The sequence below is a fragment of the Dermacentor andersoni genome, chromosome 8 (genome assembly GCF_023375885.2).
Source record: "Dermacentor andersoni chromosome 8, qqDerAnde1_hic_scaffold, whole genome shotgun sequence".
Taxonomy (NCBI): Eukaryota; Metazoa; Arthropoda; class Arachnida; order Ixodida; family Ixodidae; genus Dermacentor; species Dermacentor andersoni.
Window position 1 is genome coordinate 128715547 of NC_092821.1, and position 20850 is coordinate 128736396.

Genomic DNA, 20850 nt, shown 5'->3' on the forward strand with positions numbered 1-20850 from the left:
GAACCCATATCTAATGTAATGCCATCGGCACTAAGCCACTGCGGGAGGTAAACAAGAGGCTTCTGCTTATGTAATCATTTATTCTTTATTTAGCGTTGCACTAGGCTAAGGCTATGTATCGTCATGTATTTAAAGCTAATAATTACGGCTTAATATGGAAATAACAGTATTAAACCTGCTAACTCTGCGAAAGTTGAGGTATAAGTTGAATTCTACGTACCCCGAAGGCTCGAGCCTCATATTTTGCAAAACAAAACGTACATAAAAGCATCACGTATTTATTTTACTAACATAGTCTGCTCAGGAAACATTTCACTTTTCTTTAGGCAATCGCCTTCAATAGGTGCATGACCACAGCATATATTTCGCACATCCAGGAGCGCCTAGTTCTGGCAAAGAAAGCTGAGAAACAATTCAGTTTGTAATGAAACTTTCACTAAGTGAAGCTTTCTAACTGAAGCCTTCACTAAGCGAAGCCTCCCAGATTTGGCTGATTCTAGCTATGGCTGCTGCTGCGGCCTTGCCCAGTAGGTCACGTACAGGTGACAGGACAGAACTCATAACAAGTCTGCTTATATATGCAGCCCAACCCGTGCTGCCCCCGCAAATGCGCCGGTGGCCTGGCTCTGTTCTCTACACATTTACGCAGTAAAATACAAACGATACCTACATATCCTCAGTGGGACCAATGTGCGCCTGTGAGTGCATAATTTTTTTTTGTTGAATCGACACCTTCTACGACTTATTTTCTGGGGTGTGGCGTCCGTTCTAGCTATAACTCTATACTAAGCTTCACAGACCAGCGCGAGTAACGAACGACACAGGCACGCATCTAACGCCGCAAGCGTTTATTGCCATTTTTTAAATCGCTAAATGAGGAAGGGCGCCCGGATGGATTGGAGGGCGCCTGATGTATACGCTATACATTCATGCCTCCGAAGCACACGTCGGTCACGTGGCCAGGTTCACGCAATCATCAGTGTCTGCTTCGGTCTTGTATCTCGTCCGGAAAAAGTTGAGCACGCTGCGGAGCTGGTGCAGCCTTGAGAATGGCCCGTCCTTCGATCCGCAGGTGTTCGAAAAGTCCGCGTAGTCGAGGTCGAAAACCGCGATGCCAAATTTCACGGAGGGATCCACTGCCTGAACGGTGCATAGCTGCCGAAGAATGCGAAGAACAAAAAGAAAAAAAGTCATTAGTTTAAATAGTTGTTAACCCCGACCTAAAAAAAAAAGCGACAAGACATTCTGTGGTAAATCTCACGTGCTGACTATTCGGCAAAATTCCGCCTCCGTAGTCAGTGGACAGTATGGATTGATGACATAAGTAGCGACCGCTTCGAGAAAATGCGTAGTTGGTCTAGCTTAGACAATTTTCTCTTAGGGACTTGTGGCAGAAATTTAACGCGGAAATATGCGCTCGATATACAAAATCTTTGTGGACTTACGGCAGAGACGTGCAGTGACAACAAGCATTTTACATATAATGGCAGCAATACGCGCTAAATAAATGCGAAGCCTTCCTGAATACGAAAGCTGAAACCATCGTGTTATCTTTTAAAACTGACATCACGGGACACTGAAGGGACAACTACAGTTTATGTGAAACTGTCCGTCTGCCGACGCTGCGATCTGATAGAAACAGAGCTGAGATTGAGTGGTATATATATATATATATATATATATATATATATATATATATATATATATATATATATATATACTGATCGAAGGACAAATGCTGGCAAAGTGACTATGGTCAGTGCTTCCAGCACTCCGTGGTTTCTCGCAAGGATTACTAGACGGCAATCTTGGGCTCTAGTGCAGTAGTACCCCTCTATATCCACAGCCTCTAGATCGGGCGTGAGTCAAGCATGTGCTAACCTCAGAGCTAGAGTCCAGCTTTGGCGCTGGGTAATAAGTGGCGCCGAAAACACGTGTGTGTCGTGCTCTCTGTGGGTTGGATGTTTTTCGCACCGCAAAAAGAATGTTCGAAATCGAAGATTTCGCGGCAACCTATCTGGCCAGGCAAGCACATAATAATAATAATAAAAAAACCAGGAGAAACGTCAACAAACTAGTTCCTGTTTTAGGGTTGATGCATCACTCCGCGTTTCTTCGGTAAAAAAAAAATTATAGCAAACGACACCGACTTGCCCAGCAAGAAGTCCTTTTAAAGACCTCAGGTTCATGACTTGTTTCCAGCTGTCAAACTGCCTCTGGCCTATGCAGCCCGCATAGCCTTAGAGATTATCTTTAGTAACTTCGAGGCAGGTGGTCGGAGGAGGATAGATTTGGAAACCGCCTATATTAGTGCTGTGTTTTTCGCCGCATACAAACTATGCAGAGAGCGTCCGTGCGCAAATTTCGGAGGTTACAATAGCCGAATAGTGCAGAGCGGACGAGGACACCATTGCGTGCGTAGCCAAGAAAAAAAAAATTTTTTTTTGACAAGCTGGCCGCAAAGCCTCGGGAACCTGCTACTCGGAGCTGTTTAAATCATTCAAGTATGTGTTCAGCTCTAATTATTTCTTGGGAACTAGATAATTCGTAGCACCCCAGTAAGCGCAGCGTTTTAATATATAGCGCTTTCGTAAAAAATACTGCATAAAATTTATTTGACTACTGCAGTCGTGCGCTCTAATAACTGACAAGGGTACAACGACGTGGGCTTGTAGGCTCATATTGACAAAACGAGGTTAAGCGCTAAGGAACAGGCTGGAAAATGAAGCCGAAAATAGCTTTAACCGTGTGCCCTCGTGCTTTTTCATTTATAAGTGCTCTTGAATAATAATATACGACGTCACACCTCTGGAATGCGCCGCAGCCCGTGGCGGCGAGGAGCGCGCGCTGGTTGCGCCTCTCCTGACGTCACGCGGCTCTCGCGCATGCGCAGTATCGCAAGCGCGGACGCACGCGAAGCACGGCTCCAACCCGCGTAGTGTAGCTTTGCGCTGCAAAAATTTCAGTTCCTGCTGATTTCATTACATCTATATAGCTCTAATGTGTCTACATCTACTGAAAATAGTCGTCTTCCGCTGGTTCGTACCTTCTTGCACAGTCCTACTCGGTCGTCGTAAGAGAACACCATGGGCTCGGTGACATGACGAATTTGCGTCGCCTCCGCGATAGGTTCGTAAGTTGGTGTCGACCTGAAGTTCGAATTCTTGCACACCTGCCACGTGAGGACCAAAAAGAAAAGAAACATCACCATGTCTGAATTTACGTACATGCACACTAAAGCACCGTGAAGATCATGACATCTTATAGTTATAGTTTTAATGTTTTTTTATGCCTAACACCCTATTCGGATACCTTTAGAGTACTTATTTGTCATTTGTCTATGTCACTTCAAGAACAAACAAAACAGACAAGCCAACAAGTAAAGAACTAGTAGAGCGTCTTTAAACAATGTGGCAGCGTTTCTGTCACAACGCTGTCATTGTCGTTCCGACATCCAGGCTGGCTCAAGCTGTCTCGGCTCAGTAACCAGTCCAGTGGCTATGGCGTGGCAATGTTGAGCTCGAGGTCGCAGGTTCGACCCCAGTCGCAGCGGGCGCATTTAGGTGGAGGCAAAATAGAACAGCAATCGTGTACGTACTTAAGGTGCACGTCAAAGAATCGAACGAGTTGAAAAATATTCTGGAGTCTCCCAAGACACCGTGCCTCGTAATCTAATCATGTCAGGGCGCGTAAAACCCAGAATGCTTCTTTGTGTCGTGCGAGTTTGGGCTGTTTCGAGTATGGGCCGTACCCTCCGCGCACCTCTGCTAAATTTCTCTATATCCCCTTCAGCCACAAATTGTAACAGACGCTCTATAAATGCGTCATTCATAATATTTCATTTCGAAGCGCTGCGGAATACAACGTAAATAAACGTCAAGGTGGACACATGATGTTATGTGCATTCTTTTTTTTCATAGTGCGTCCTCGTAACTGCAAGTTACTCACATGCACACTTTGTGTATACTAAGTTGTATTGCGTTTCTTCGTAGGACCGAATCACCGGTCCGAGCTACAGGCGCAAGTTGAAGAGACACTTAAAACAAACACTGAAACAATATAAAGTCATAAAGTATGCCTGAAGAACTCTGTGTATGTTGGTTTTGCGTTAATATATTACAAGAAAAATGAACAACTGACGGTAAAATTTTCAATTTTGAATTTCACGCCGAAACTCCAAGGCCAGTCGTGAATGTTAAGTCATGTATTGCAAAGTATTTTCTCCTTCGCATTTCGGCCGTTGTGATCCAGTAAATGTTATTGAAACTTCCAAAGTTGAGAATTTGGTTCTTTTAGAATACCATGCAGTCCATTTCTTTTTTCCCGACGATAAATTAACTGGGCCCAAAAAGACGGGATCAGAATGCGCGATGTCCCGGCGGGCTGATGCAGGAATTTCAAGGCGTCGTCGCTACCAGCCTTTCACTTTTCTATCCAAGCGTAGCGGCCGCGCAAGCCCCGAGGCTATGGCGCTGTGCTGCAAAGCTTGAGGTCGCCGGTTCAATCCCAGCCATTGCGACCACATTCCGATGGAGCCGAAATGCAAAAGCCCATGCATACCGTGCATCTTGTGCACGGTAAACAAACCCGGAGGCTCAAAGTTAATTTGGAGCCCCAAGCAGGGGTGTGCCTGATAAGCAGAATCGGTATCGTCACAGTAAAAGCCTTAGAATTTTGTTTCTACCAGGTATTTTCACGCACCAGCAGTGTCTTTATTGGTATTGTGGACGTGTGTAATTTGCTAACACCGAAGAAATAAGTTTGTTTAGCGTCCCTTCATTTACTTTTTTCTTCTTTTTTTTTTTGCCGTGAAAATGGGGTGCGCGTTAGAGTCGCGTAAATGCGGTAAACATAAGCTGCAGGCCAACGTCGATGAGGACTATGCTTGGTCTGGCTCACGTCGGTGACGCTGGCGAACGAATCGATGCTGTCGTTGGTGATGCACGGCGCGAAGAAACCGTACTGGGCCGACACCTTGGGGACCGCCAAACGCCCTTTCATGGTCACCGACAGCGCATACTTCAGCGTCAGAGTTGACATCGACAGCCTGGGGAAACTCTCGAACGCCGTTGTCTGCGCAGAGCAAACAAGACCACGAGCCGGGTGAGAACACTATCATTAACAACGCTTAAACAGCTTTTTCATAAACTTATAATAAAAAAACTGCTACAGCATATCAGCGTTGTTCTCAGGCACTATACTAGTTACTTTTCCTGCTCTTTTTGGTACAGATACTCCACTGTAAAGACATTCTTTATTGAGTGGACTATTCTAAGGAAACCGTGTATTCTCAAGTAGAACGGTTTTAAAACAAGGCTTTCTAAACGAAGACAGAGAGAAAAAAACTTACCAATAACATAAAACAACACCCGCCATCAATCAGCGCCAATTATTTTGACAACATTATCTTAGCCTGGTTGATTTGTCGCTCTCTCCCGTTTTACAATTTGAAATGCTTCAGCTATTGATCCGCTTGCGCTGATTGCACACTGGCCAGATGCGTTAGCCACGCTTTGATATTGCTCTCAAAGGAGGGACAGATTTTATTGATGGCTCATTACATTTCTGTTTATACGGCTTCATGGGGTTTCTGTTTTCTTTATTTTTCATCGGTTTCGTGCTCATAATATCATTATTTCTGCGCAAACATTTGCACTTGACAAACAGTGTTCATCCTGTGTTCTTCCGCAGTCATAATCGTCTGTTCGCGCGCTGCTAACAAAGAAATAACTTCAAGCTTGCCCACTTCCCTATCGCTTTACACGCACACCCTCTGGCCGATAATAAAGCTTCGCTCATCACATGGCGTGTTTATGCGATGATTACCTCAAATTATTAACGGAGGAGTGGCACGACATTTGCGACTCTTCATATGTTTGCGTTAAATGAAAGTTTGGTGCCTCTAAACCTTAGAAATAAGACCGGAAAGCCTCAGAATGCCCTATATGGCTTAGCATGCTAGCTTTCCTGCATGCAGTTTCTTTCACTGGTTATTGCCTTAATCCAATGATTTACGCTTGTCCTGCCATCAGTCAGTCTCCAGACTAACTCAAACTGCATCCGAAAGTATGCAGGTGCTGCATTCGATTGCTGGAGCAGGAGGCTTTTCGACGCGCAGCAATCTTTGGCTCTTCTCCCAGCTTTGTGAGTACGGCTGCTGTCTGGTCGAGTAAACTGTGCCGATCTCGAAAGCAGCGCAATCAGTAGCACTGACTTGGTCAGCTGACCCTGATACCAGCTCACGATATCTGTCCTGGCAAGGGTGCTTAGCGTGGTTTGTAAGATGACCGACCTCGGAGGCGGTGCAACGTCACAACACCCACGTGCCTCTTAGAACTAACCAACAGATCTACACCTCAAAACATTTTTTTTTTGCGAAAACACAAAAAAGCTATGGTCACTTTAGTAACACACATTTTTGTTTCTTTTTCTCATGTTTTCTGTAGTTTCACTAACATTTTCTGCTGATGACCTTTTTCAGTTCCTTTATAGAGAAACAAATGTGTGACATAGTTTATCTTATAGGAGTAAGCCTTACTGCCCTCTTTACTTAATCCCATAGGTGCACGAAAGAGTCAGACGTTGGGATGACAGTTGTAAAAGATCTTGCAAGTACAGGTAAGCACTCTACATAGAGCTCATGATATGGGACAAGACACCCGGCCAGTGTGCGACACATCTCACTACCCGCTCTATACGAAAGTATAAAACCATGCTCTGAGTGGCATGAATCTACCGAAGAGCAACTTTTCATAAATTAAGACAAACTGACACGTGCACATGTTTATGAGATCTATACGCCTATACCTACGTGGCTGATAAAGCTTCGCGCAAATGTTATTGAGGATGTTAAAGAGACGAAGAAATGTCATTTCGCTCAAGATATTGATGATAAATTTGTAACTTTACCTTATGGGACCCGATTTCTGTTACATTCAAGAAAAAACTCTGTTTTTCCCCACAAACAGACAAAAAAGGCACTTTTAATCAAGGAGCCTCTTTTCTCGTTTGAAAGAGACTTTCTCAAGCAAAAGCAAATATCTTCTCTTTTTATTTGTTTATTTCATATGTAGTTTTACAGTGTGCCTATAAGTAACCTCAGCATCATATCCCGATAGAATACTGTCTCTTGGGAAGCTATCACTTGACAACTATCCTGGTTTCTGGCCACTTTCTTTAAGTATGCGATGCTGTCTTTTGGAGTGATTCTGAGTGATTGTTTTCTTGTGCAAGTGCTGCACTATCACCAAATCGTGCTGGTAGCTGTCCCCGATTTCCCGAGGTTTCTGCAGCAGCGTGGGTGGCACGATGAAACAACCGGGCAAAGTGTTGTCTCCTCGCGGGTAGTGGCCCACACCGATGAACAGGTCCGGCGCGAACAAGTTCCTGCGCACGGGTGCGGAGGGACCCACCTTTATGAAAACCTTTCCAGGCTATGGTCGTGATTTCGCGACATACACGATATCTGATCTCTGAATTTGAATGGTACGCTTAAAGGGCAACTCCGGCGTTTTTTCGAGGTCAGCGGATCTGAATGAAATTTGACGAGTGCGTTCTTCCGCAAACTACCGTCATTTCTCGAAAACGTAAGGCTTGAGAGTTGCGAAGGTTTGTTTTTTACGAATTAATTTCGTACATTCCCTCGAAACACCTGCCTTGCTTGCTCCTCAAGTACTGGCCACGATGCGTTATTATATACGTAAAAGGAGGTGTATACGTAGAGCATGCTGGGAATGAATGGCAGATGGTAGGGCCCAGGAGAGAGCTGTATATAGTGATAGGGAGCAACTGTTTGGCGTGAGGAGTTGCTGTCGCGAAAAACTACGTCATGTGTGTGGACGGGCAAGAGATGGGAGGCAAGTGGCGCTGCGCTGTTTGCCGCACGAACTTCAGCCCTCAATATCCGCACACACAGTTGAGCCGATGCCGATGGCTTTCAGCCGAGTTTAAGGCTATCACAGTGGCCGAGTTCGTGCTTCTAATGCTGTGCTGGCGGGCCTGAGTGACTGACCTCAAGCTAATTAAGCCATTCAGCAAGATGAAGCGAACTGCTTCTTTAGTTCAGTTTTGACGATACGCGTTTGAAATAAACCGTCACTCATCTCGTACAGTGCACACAGAGAAAACTAGGAGCGGCGACACGGTGTGCTAACATCATCGGTATACGTTGCCGTTCTCGAAGGTGGCCAGTCGCACTTGCCAGCACTTCCCTAAATTAAATGTGACTACTCATTATTTAGCTTCTGAGGTGCACTGTTTGCCTCGTACCCCAAATGGACAGAAAGCGGAGGCCCCTTCGATACAGTAAGCAACCGCCTCGTTCAGCTGCCAACGGTGTCAATACTGGCATCGGCGTTCCCGCGAGAAAAACGGCGTGTTTTCTAAATGAACGATAACACGCGCAATGTCCTGATCTATGCCCACTTTACGCAACACACTAATTGTGTGCACGAGGAGGATATGAGGAATGATAAGTAGGCATCTTCACGACGCTACCGTACTACGGTCTCCCGCTCGCTGTTTTCGAAACCGTGTGGTCGCTCATGTCAGCGCGACTCACGAGTGATGCCAGGGTGCTCACATGCACAAAATGTGCGTGTTTTGCTATGTTCTAGCATTAATTGATCTCACTGATAAGCGGCTAGCATTATATTTCAAGCGAACGATGAGAGGTCGCTGTATACCTGCTGATGTAAACAGATGTAAACAAATGCACGTATCAGTGCTTTGACTGTCAGCGGCGTTCTTCATGGTGCAGCACAATATGTAGCGTACGGGCGCTGGCTCTCGTGGTCGCGGGTCGAACGCAGACGGCTATTCGTGGCTATTGAATTCGCCAGAATCGTAGCTCTCCCTGTTGGACAAATCTGAAGAGCTGGTGCAGCTCACGCTCGCAAGGTTCGGTGAGGTCACGAATCAGCTGAGCGTCTGCTCTTCGCCGGTTTCGTTCGCCCCGCGGGCGAGACCGGCATGCCTTGCGCGCCTTCCTCATTATGCTCCTTTCGTGCCGTCACACGAAGAGGTTCCCTGGGCTTCTCGGTAGGGTTTAGGTTTCATTCTCGCGCTTTTTTGATTCTTCAATACTATTTTCGAACTTGCGGAACAATTCTATCAGACGCGTCACAGGGGGGGGGTCTCGGGAAACTGAATATACCATTACCTTGACATATAGTCGAGAAATCGCCGGAGTTGCCCTTTAAAGACCAACGGCACCAACTTTTTGGGGCCACGTAAGAAGCCTGTAGTTTCATATAGTCGAGATGAAGAGAAGATTCTATGAACTATTTTGCGTATCAAATAGGAGTGGATGCGTCACCAATTTGACACAATCCTAGATGTTTTCGATACCAAAACTGAAAAAGAAAAGGAACCAAAATGAAGCGTAAGGAAGCGATGAAACCATTCAGCCACCCTACACTGGGCTTCGAGCTGCGCACTCCTGGGGTGGCCTTGGTGGCCGCTGCTTCTTTCTCGGACTTGTTGGCATCGCAGGCTGCTGCTGCTGCTGCTGCTTGCTGGCTCGGACAACACGTACCGCTATGGTGCATTACTCGCAGCGCAAAGCTCGAAGGACCACTCAGCAACATTCATTTGGACATTAAGCTTTCGCATTCACAACTCACAAGGAGTGCTTAAGTTATACCCTCGGATTTTTTTTTACACATTTCTTTTGTTGGTTCTTTTTTTTTCTTCAAACCAAAAGATAACGAAGGGCGGAACGTCACGTTACGGAGTTCTCCATGGCAAGCGTCTCTCACATTTGTCGGGTTTCTTTGAATATAATCTGGCTTTCCTAGCTAACCAAAAAAGGCGCAGTTGCCTAAAGAAACATGGACGCTACCCACAAATAAAAATATTAGAGGAAATAAAAAAATATATATTTCAGCTCCCGCATGGCAGCCATGACGCAGCTTTAAGCACGCCATTTTTAGCAAAAAGTCGTCAAGTGATGATATTGATGACAGTTAATTACTTCTCAGAATTATATGTATTGTGTTTTAATATTCCCCAGACGGCGTTCTTACTTTATAAAATGCGGTATGCTGGGTGCCCGGACACAGAGGTATAGAAGGTAACGTCCTGGCAGACCGAATTGATACATCCTTAGAAACGAAAGCTTGCAACATGTCCGTAGCAGTTCCAGTCTCAGACCTAAATCCATACTTACTGAAAAGACTGAGAGCTTACTGGCAGCATAAGTGGGACCCTGAAATCCTTAATAAGCTCCACGTAGTATCCAGTATCCTAAATATGGCCAGTGATGGCCATATTTAGGATACTGGTCATCACTGACCAAGTCCAGACGAAGTGATGTCCTCTTCTGTCGTCTCAGAATAGGGCACAGTTACGATGCACATAGTTTTTTGTTGACTGGCGGTTAACGTACAATGTGTAGTAGATGTGTAACACATGTGTAGACATGTGTTCAGCATGTCTTCCTAGAATGTCGCGAAACAGAAGTCGAGAGGAAAAGACACTTCCCCTTAGCTTATATGCATTGTATAGCACTTCACCTAGCACTGTTTCTAGGCAGAGAACCGCTATTTGGCATGAAATCTATTTTAACCTTTTTAAAGAACGTTGACACGCTCCACGTTTTCTGTCTAAGAAATTCGTAAGACGGCCTCTTGCGAGAGGCCACGGTTGCGATGTCAACCTTTGTTATAGCACATGCCTTCGGGCCCTTGTACTCAAGGGACCCGCTAAGGCTATTGTCCTACTCGTCATCAACAATCACCTGTCCATTTTTATGCATGTAACGCTATTACACCCTTGTTGCACATCCTATACTTACAGCACACACTACTTCAGTCATTCTCATATTTTAATTCCTTATGTATTTTAGTCAATTTATAGCTCTTTGTTTTAGGCCTCTCTACAGCCACGTCACATCAGCCATTAGTCCATTTACTCATCATCAATGCCTTGGCGCTCTTTGGCCACACTTGGCCCTTGCACCATTAAACACTGCACATCAGCATCATCATCATCATCATAACTTTATAATATGCACGGGTGTAAGTTACCACCTACAGTGGCGAGTCAACGGACGGATGTTCAGCCTTTCCTCATTTTGCCAAACAGCATTACGTTTCAAGATGGCGCTTTGTCCAGAGAACCAGCTTTGATGTACCTACTTGGCTCACTTATTAGCTTTTCGGCATATGCACACCTTGGGATGATGATCATGGTAAAATGCATTTATTGAGATATGGCTCGAAGGCCTATAGGGACAAAATGTGGGGAGGGCGTTTCAATTGGCCGATTTCTGCTCGAAAATTTTGTCAGGCTAAATAAGAAAACTTGCCGAAAAGCCACAAAGCGCCTAAAAAGGCAGAGTTGTCGATATGGTGAGTAAAAAAAAAAACGCAGTAAACTTCAGGACTTTCTCGATAAGTTAATCAACACTGGCCTACTTTCCAGGCAGTTGCAGCCCACCTATATGCGGTGCGTCGGACAGAGCGAACGGTCATGGCGGCATGTAATATTGGCTGCGCATGCGCAATGCGCAGGTATGGACGTGCGGCGTGCGATTACATGACACCAAGTGACGGAGAAGTTAGAAAACTTTGAAATGCATGAATGCTTTGCAATTTCATTTTGCTTTTCAGCTGTCAATTTGTGTTGCCGGCGGGGCATTATCTTATATAGCCGGGGCATATTGAATTCCTTAGCGAGCTTACATGAATTTCGTCATGTAGAAGGTAGCCCAGGCATCGTCTGGAGCACTTGCTGCAAAAAACGTGAAGACCTCGAGGCCCTGGTCGATGATTTCCTTGGAGTAATGCTCACGCAGGAGCTGCGAGAAGATTGAATGTGATCGTTTGCTTGTTGTCAATGCTATTCTTATAGAAGCGCGTCTCTTGTTCCCAGATGTCTTCCTGCGTAGAGAACAACAACTCTCGCAAACGTATTTTACAGTGAACAGCGTGTATGTATACGCGTGGACCAAGGTTGCGTGTGCATTATTAAAAGAAGAAATTAAAAGTTAACAGTAAAGATAAACAGAGCACGTGAGACTTATTAGGAGCTCAATATATCCAAATGGTTTACGTATAAATGGTATCTAGGTGTATATGTGCGTTAAGCAAAGTCAGTGCTTCACTGCACATTTAATGCGTTAGCATTCAGAGTGTCAAAATGGGAAAAAGTGCGTGTGTGTAGCACGCATTGAGCAACAGAAAGCTGTATCGGGAGTCTTTTCGTGTCGCTCCACAATTTTCTCATTGACAATTTTCATATAATGATAATATTTGAGCAGTTGATTAATTAATTAATGCTAATTATTTCATTAGGGCGAATGCAGAAGATACTTTGAGTGTCTTGAAGCGACAGCAAACAACATTGCTTTGGTTCTGCCCAGCTTCGTGGCATTTGCGTGCACTATTCTTAAAGCTTGGTGCATTATAGCTGGGACACCATGCGTACAGTGCGGCGCACGCGTAATGCGGAAGCTGTGGGTTCTGCGCCCACCAGCGCTAAGTTCTTTTTGCCCACTTTCATTTCCCTTTATCAATTTCTACATTTCGATTTCAACCACGGCTAATTTCTCCGATGCTTTCCTTGGCTTCATTGTGTGTTCTCTCTCTCTCCCTACATATATATATATATATATATATATATATATATATATATATATATATATATATATATATATATATATATATATATATATATATATATATATGTGTGTGTGTGTGTGTGTGTGTGTGTGTCCGACCAACGTCAGTAGCATTTCGCGCCCCGAGTAGGCAGGACGTGTGTCGAGTGAGCTCCTGAACAAGGCTTTCCAATGTGGTTAACGTGGTTTATATCATGAATCCGGCGCCTCACAGAGGTGTGACGAAATGGTAACACAATTATCTCGCATGTAGTCCAAAATCGCCACTGAATTTTCGTTCGACGTTATGCTGCCTGCTGCTGTTGCCTGCTGGTGGGCCCCTGGCCTCGTCTCAGTGTAAACATACAGCTTTCTTGCCAGGGCGTCCTTCAATATTGCACTCTGTCCTTCTTGTAAATAAACTTGACTTGTAGTGCATTTCATTTCCTGCTTATAGCGCAATTACATGGTCTTGCCTTTCTTCAGCAATAAACTTTTTTGCCACTGAATGAACGCGTCTTCGGTTTTGAAAGAATAATTTACCAGTCAAAAATGACTTCGTGTGGGTCTTCTGAGTCAATTTAACTCTTTATAGCAACATGCGTCTACAGAGTAATAGAAACATGCTTCTACAGAGTAATGCCTAATAGAAAAGCCAAGCACACATGAAGCGTACAGCTAAATAACTTGTTCAATTGTGCTCATATTTCGCATAGGGCATTATGCAGCGTGCTCAGCTTATTACCACGTTTGTGAACATTTCTCGCCTGTTTCGTTCGAAACAAAGCCGAAGTGCGCGTCGAATACTGCGACACAATTTAAAACAAAGATTTCTTTAGCAGCGCAGCGATGGCGCCATCTGTTACCGCTATGTTGAAATGCGCCTTTCTCAGCTATCGCGGTGACAGATGGCACCATTGTTTGATTTCGGCAAAATGCCACTTTCTTTTAGCGGCCTTTCTTTAAGCCCAAGCGAACGATGTTCGCTTGGGTTTTGTTTGGAACGAAAGATGCAATTAATGCTAAGAATTGTAGCATTAAACTGAGCCCTTGGTGGGACCAAGGATTTTTTTAAGGCGTCCAGCAGCGGCTTTTCCATTTGGCCCATTTCACTACATGTAGTTGTGAATAATATGTAAAATGAATGAATGAAATACTTACTTGTCAAATTATGCTCAAGAACAACGGTGGGGGAAGAGCACATGACGAATGCTTGCTATCAAGTGAAAAGGTATTAGAAACTGACATTTGCTGTACGTGTAAAACAAAATGCGTGCGCTCACCCCGTGTGCCGTCGTCCTTGTCCCTTCGCGGTTTGTCTAACAATGAATGTGCGCCAACTCACCCAGTTAGTCATTCTGATGAAATACTTCCGTTGTGCAAAATCGGAGAAAAAAACTAGCGGGTCTTTACCTGTAAGTGTCGTGCATACCTAGAGCTCAAATTTATGGATCACTAGGTATTATAAAGCCAGAAACATTTAAAGACGTGACCCACTAAGAAATAACCGTTTAACAGAAAATAATAATGCAATTTCCTCGGAAACACTGAATTGATGTCGGTGAACACATGTATATGTTCATCTTGCTGTAGTACATAGTTTCGGCTGCACAGCGAAACTCGTATCAAACAGCTTTCCTGTTCTTAGAGAGAAAAGCAGTAAGCTGTGGGCTTTGGCTGCTTTTGTATGAGCACTGCACGCATACCTTGAGGCACCTCAGGGCAGGTATTACGTCACTTTCCCTCGGGTTCACGGTAGCGGTGTCCAGAATACCGAAGTGGTAGATAGAGTGATCCCAGAAGGTTCGCAGTGGCTTGAAGCTCCCAGTTCTGTTGTTTAGGAGCGTCTCCAGCGAGTGGGAAGCACTACGTCATGAGAAAAGCACTCGTCACTCCTTGCCGATTGCTTTTACAGCCTACAGCGTGTGCTAGCGCAGGTCAGACATTACTTTGGGCATGCTCATTCTCAGTGCGGAAATGATGAACTCATACAAAGAAAAATGTTCATAATTTAGGTGTGCTAAAGGTAATAAAAGTCTAAAACAAAAATCAAGCCAAATCCCCGACGAAATTTAACGCAACAATTATGAGCGGAAACTTGAAAACAGGAAAGTCTACCGAAGCACTTGGTAGAGCTGAAGACGTAAAATGTAGTGAAGATGACAAAGTTAAATGTAAGTGATAACGTACGTCTCACATAAAGCAATCAGCGGGGCTAGCTGGTGGACGTTCATGATTGTATTGCGCTTAGTGTTACACTGATGGACGAACATAAAGGAACAAAACGCAGACGTACGTGACGCAACTTGCGTATTGTGCCATGTACGTCCAAGTTTTGTTCCTTTATGTTCGTCCATTAGTTCGTCCGTCAGTGTGACACTAAGCGCAGTACAATCATGAGCCTCAAATAAGTTGAAACGGTTAATCTGGGTAAGGAATCTGGTTGTAAGAGCTATAATTGCAACTGCTGTAGTGAAGAAGAGCATGTACTTTTGGGCTATCGCAGTCCCGTTATGTGAGATATCGTGTGTGCGCTAACTGTCTAGGCTGTCTAGATGCTCGATCGGCTGTCCTAATTAGTAGTAGACAAAACGTATATGTGCTGCAAAATGATGGAACACAGTATGGCGTCCCATCTTTAATATCAACTGGAATTGAAGAACTCCCCTTTCAGTAAACAGCATGGGTTCAGGAGATGTTTGCCATGTGAGACAACTACTAGAATTACCGACAGACTTGCATTTTAACGTGTACTCAAACTTGCAAACTGACATCTTTCTTGAGATTTCTTAAGCTCTTGGCCGCGTTACCCATTGTCGCCTTTTCGTGGAATCACCAGTAATAAAACTGCATTTGCTAACTTTACCTTTACCTCGCAATTTTCGCTCTAACAGGCAGCAATTCACCATCGTTAACAATTTTTTTATCCCTTTCCAATGTTCTCTCAGGTGCACCAAAGGGGCGCGTTCTCGGTCCGCCACTGTTTCATATCTATATCAACGACCTGCCAAATAACTTATTATTCTACATGCGCATATTTGCTGACAGCTGCATTATATAAGGCTCCCAACATCAAGTTTGCTGGCAGATGCCAGCGCCATTTCTTCCCCTAGCGGAGAAGGCGTCAACATTTATCGGGTCGCCGGCACCATGAAGGGCTCGGAATGCTCGCAAAAAAAAAAAAAAAGCGCAGTTGACGCAAGATCAAATAGCCAGAAAATAGGAAATATGCCGGGAGAAAAAATCTGTGGTTCAAATACTGGTTCAAGCAAAGATAAAAAGGTGAAAGTGAACATTGGTTGTCAGGAATACGCGAGAAAAAGAAGGCCGTACCTAGAATATTTTGGAACCCCATAAAGTTACTAGGCAGGAAGTCTGAAATAATAAAACAAAGTATCCTACACGAAGATGAAAACACACTGGAAGGGGGCGCGGCCGAATAAAAAATAACAGCCGAATATTTCCAAGGCTATGAAGAGGTTGTAGTTGAGGAAAAAAGGGGTATGAAAGAGAACGAGATGCAAAAGGAGCTGGTGCTCACAAATTCCAACTGGAAGAAAGCCGAAGAGAAAATTAATAAGCGCACAGCCACAGGGCTAGACGAGGTTCCCGTTAGGCTGATTAGTCAACTAGGACCAAAAAGTAAAGAAGCTGTGTTGAAAGCAGCAGAAAAAAGTCTAAAAGGCAGATGAATACCAGACAGTTGGAGACAATGCAGAATGAATTTATTTGATAAAGGTAAAGGGGAGAAAGATAGAATTCACTGATATAGACTGTTAACCATTACATCACTAATATACAGATTAGTAATGTAACCATGGGTAGATAATAATGGAATACTTGGAGAACTTCAGAATGTCTTCAGAATCAGTAGGCGTCTGGATATTAATTTATTTGTCCTTACTCAGTGCACTGAAATATCCAGAGTAGAGAGGACAACGTTACATATCCCCTTTTTAGATTTTATAGGATCTTATGACAACGTAGACCTCAACATTTTGTGGCATATTATGAAAGGGGAATGCTTAGGCGATGATTGTGTACAGCTTTTGAGACAGATTTACCTAGAAAATACCATTTGCGTTTAATAGGAAGATGAGGAGTGAGAAGAAAGTTGATATCAAGAAGGTACTTACGCATGTCGGACCTTTATCCCCACTGATGTTTGTGATGTAAATGGGGAGGATGGAAAGGGCGCTAAAGGAAAGTAATATCGGTTTAACCTCTAATACAAACAGGCGGGTACAGTGCTAGAGCAGCAGCTTCCAGGTTTATTTTATGCGGACGACATTGTGTTGCTAACTAACACGCAAAGCGATGTGCAACGTCTGGCTAATCTTTGTAGACAGGAAAGCCAGAATTTAGGTCTGAAATTTAGCGTTAAAAATCAGGTGTTAAGGTATTCAATGAAAACAGTGAATAGACAGTGTCAATACAGGGCCAGGAAATACATCGGGCAAAATAATATAAATACATTGGCATATGAATAAACGGAGGCAATAGATATATGGAAACACAGGGAAAAACAATAGCGACAAAGGGGAACAGAAATGCTGTCATAGTGAAACAGAGTTCTATGGTGATACAAAAAGTACGAGGTGCTCCAGGGTATGTGGAAAGGTGTAATAGTTCGAGGACTTACATTTGGAAATGTGGTTTTTTGCTTGAAATTAGGGATACAATGAGGACTCTAGGGTAACCAAAGGCCAGTGAGACGCCTCGCACTGGGCGCTCACGGGAAGACTACAAATTAAGCTGTGCAGGGTGATATGCACTGGACGAGTTTTGAAGTCTCACAGTAAAATCGGTTATGGAGGATGACTGAGGAATACGGAAGAAAGTAAATCGGTTGGGAGAGTTTTCCGGGAATTGCACATAAAGAAAAACATTTATTAACAGGGGACTAAGATAACCAGGAAGCTTACTAGCAAATATGCGACCTATTGGTTAGCAACATGGGAGCAAAGAATATCTATAGCGGAAATTCAGAGAGGCTGAGATAATCTCATGGGTGGCGGCAATGGAAAATAAAGCTGCTATGAGTGACTACTTAAGAGGGAAAAACGAAATCAGGAAAGAAAGAAGTAACGATAACTCTTGGGGAAGCTCATTACTTTTCGAAGCGAGATCAGGATGCCTTAGAACACGCTTATAAAGCGAGAAAAAAGAAGGAAGAAGAAGCATGTGCTTGCTGCGGTAAATCTAGGGAAACGATTGAGTATGTTTGATTAGAATGTGAAGGTATCTGTCCAGCGGGCGATTTAGGCACATCTGGCCTCCTTGAAGCCCTTTGTTTCGGCGAGAACAGGGGAAAGAAAATATATTCGCAATAAAGATTAGTAAAAGGTGAATGGAAGATTGGTGGAAGTAGGGAAACGATCTAGTTTCGCCCGAGAAGCGAAGCATCGATTGCGATAGCAAATTAGTGGACAGCCATACAGAGTAGGCTTCGTAGTTTTATCTGCCGTGTAAACATGTAAACGCAGGCGCACCAACCAAATTAACAAGCATGGTGCCGCGCGTACTCATCTCACTCGATGACCGTGGCAACACGCTTTCAAAACTCTGCAGGGAGGAAATGCGGCAGCAGCAGCGGAGGAATTGACCTTCCCGCAAGCGTTCGCATCTACGCGAAGCGCGCTGCGAAAAGACAGCACAGCGCGGACTCTGCAGCCGTCGCAGATGGGAAAACACAGCGGCCCGGCCAGGGGCACGCGGCCGCCCGAGCCGCCCAGAGTAGAATGCGCCCCCCCCTCTACGCCCCCCTCCACTGAAGGCTTGCGCGCGACGGAAGGCAGCGCGCTTCCTCGCCGCCTTCTGCCGTTGCGTGCGCGTGATTGAGCCACAGTCACCGGCTCACCATCGCACGCTTTCATTCGCACATACAGCATACGACGCGAGGCGACTATTTCATCGCCCTTAGATTTTATCCGGAACCTCAAGACAGCACCGACGGCACAAATGCGCCTGGAGTGTCCATATAGTTGCTATATATCTATAGAAAGTTTGATGATGGGAATTCCGCGTGGTCGTTTTTTTTAATTTTTCCTTTCTTTAACATAGGCAGGACATTGGGCAATATAATAAGAGCTTGGTAGCGCGATCCACCACCCCGTTCCAGAGGGGACGTTCCTAGTGTCCATGCATCCATCTTCGCAGAATTGCTCCTTGCGTCGCCGTTATTTCTCGTTGGTTGGGCGGTTGGATAGCCAAGGAGCCCAGAACTGTTGCATGGTGAAATTCCACAAAACAGGAACAAAAACACCCAGGGCCGGCAGCCGCCTATCAAATTTTGTAGATTAGGAGGCAAATGGTATGAAAAAGAATGCATGCAGGCATGGATAACAGTCATCCGCGGAGCCCCAAGTCAGTCGGAATGCGAAAGCTTGCCGTTTTACTTAACGATTGCAATTATTCGTGGCAGCGTTGTTGCTTCGTCGTTGTTTATGGCAGTTTGTTCGTGACGACGAGAATATCGCTGCACCTTTGTTTTGGCGCAGAACATTTTACTTTGAGCAAAATTGAAATTTGATAAACAAAAAGAAAAGGGGTTGTAAGACGACGCACGAAGTTACCAAGCCTTTATAACTCTGCATCAGCAAGAAATATTCCAGTCCTGTAAACTACATCCGTTATAGAACTTTTAGCCTATGTGAAACTTTTACATTGTTTACTAGGGTTCTGATTATGTCTTGCTCAAAAATTATTAGCCTCTTTCAGAGAGGTGTATGACGCTCCAATATTGTCCCGTTTAGGGGTCTCAGTCGGTGAGGTTTAAACAGAGATGTCGTTTCTTTTATTACTGAGTTACGTGTGCTAATTTGTGCCAGTTAGTACATACTTTCGCGAAGGAGCAGCGCTTAAGAAGAAGTCAAAGGAGATGATAAACGCGAGCGCTCGTGTCTGAGTTATGGAGTCTGAAACCTTATTGTTCAGTTTCTTAAAAATCTGCCAATTAAAGAAAAAAAAACAATTTGAAGAAAAGATGATGCAAAATATAAAATGTAAATGTAAATACCCACTGGAGATGTAAGTACTTCTTTTAAATGCAGCAGACCTAATCAATTTTGGTGCTGTGCCTACCAAACGCATTGTTCTGTTATCTGACAGCTTTTGCGTAGAGGGGGAAATTGGAATTTGCTTTCGTCTGCACCAGTTGTGGTGCTCAGATTACCATGCTGCAAAAAAAAAAAAAGAAACAGATCTTGTCGAGAGAAGGATTGATAAGCCATGAAAGATGGATAAACTAAGGACCGGTGGCGCCACCACCTTGAAGTTCCCGCGCCACTCACCGTGACGTCCTAAATTTTGATGGCATTTGTGCTCGGGCTTAGTTAATTTCATCATCGTGAAAGATGTATTGCATTATATTCTAAATAAGCCAGAGACTAAACTTAGCAAGTATTAAAAGCCTTTATTGATCCACAACCACCCAAGACGAGAAGTGCTTTAAAATTTCTGCCGTAACACTGACGTACTGAAGGTGTCGGCTAGAAGATTAAAAAAAAAGAAGGAAGAGAAGTGATACACTGACCTTCATTTTCAGTTTTAATAATCTACCTCACACAACGAAATTAACGAAAATGCCGTTTTGGAACAACATTCTGAGATAATTTAGCGTGTATATTTAGCGGTCCCTGTAGGTATCTGCGGCTTACTTACTCGTAGGAAATGGCGATTCCGAACGCCGTGATTTGGTGCGCTGTGGCTGCGCCGAGGAAGGTTTGCAAGTTGCTATCGTAGCGTCCGGGCGCGTTAAGGGGGTTGCGGCCGTCCTTGTACAGCGAGTCGAAGAAGATGTACTCGCACAAACCATCCGGCGGGAACATCTGCGTCGAGTTGAGCCTCGCGCCCATAGTGCACACCAGGGGCCGGTCGTCAATCACTGCTCGCAGCGCGGACAGAGCGACAATGCCACGCGCTGTGACGCATAACTTGATGCGCACTGAGTTTTGAGGTGGTAACGTGAGCTGCTCCGCGTCTCCGTTATAGAAGATGACTCAGGCTATCGGTAGGCAGACTATCGGATTCATGTACGCGACTCGCTCTTCTGTAAATAGTACTTGCTATCCTTTACTGCGCTATCACAGACAGACAGACAGACAGACAGACAGACAGACAGACAGACAGACAGACAGACAGACAGACGTGCGAGCGATGGACCTACTTCCTGATAGATAGATAGATAGATAGATAGATAGATAGATAGATAGATAGATAGATAGATAGATAGATAGATAGATAGATAG

General features: G+C 44.4%; 1 protein-coding gene across 1 annotated transcript; it reads right to left on the reverse strand.

The window, feature by feature from the left end:
* Positions 1-4489: 4489 nt before the first annotated feature.
* LOC126526011 (uncharacterized) lies at positions 4490-20457 on the reverse strand. The gene is made up of 5 exons (XM_050174014.2): positions 20264-20457; positions 14308-14467; positions 11685-11800; positions 7248-7386; positions 4490-5073 (listed from the first exon to the last, which is right to left on the reverse strand). The coding sequence occupies exons 1-5, from the start codon at positions 20455-20457 to the stop codon at positions 4777-4779; spliced, it is 906 nt and encodes a 301-aa protein (XP_050029971.2). The 3' UTR covers positions 4490-4776.
* Positions 20458-20850: the final 393 nt, after the last annotated feature.

Bases quoted from the DNA above. Each gene is read 5' to 3' on its own strand.
- LOC126526011 (XM_050174014.2), bottom strand. From the start codon at position 20,457: ATGGGCGCGAGGCTCAACTCGACGCAGATGTTCCCGCCGGATGGTTTG. The intron at 11,801-14,307 runs GTATGCGTGCAG...ATCTTCTCGCAG, and splicing joins CTGCCCTGAGGTGCCTCAAG to CTCCTGCGTGAGCATTACTC. The intron at 5,074-7,247 runs GTGATAGTGCAG...TGCTCTGCGCAG, and splicing joins ACAGCTACCAGCACGATTTG to ACAACGGCGTTCGAGAGTTT.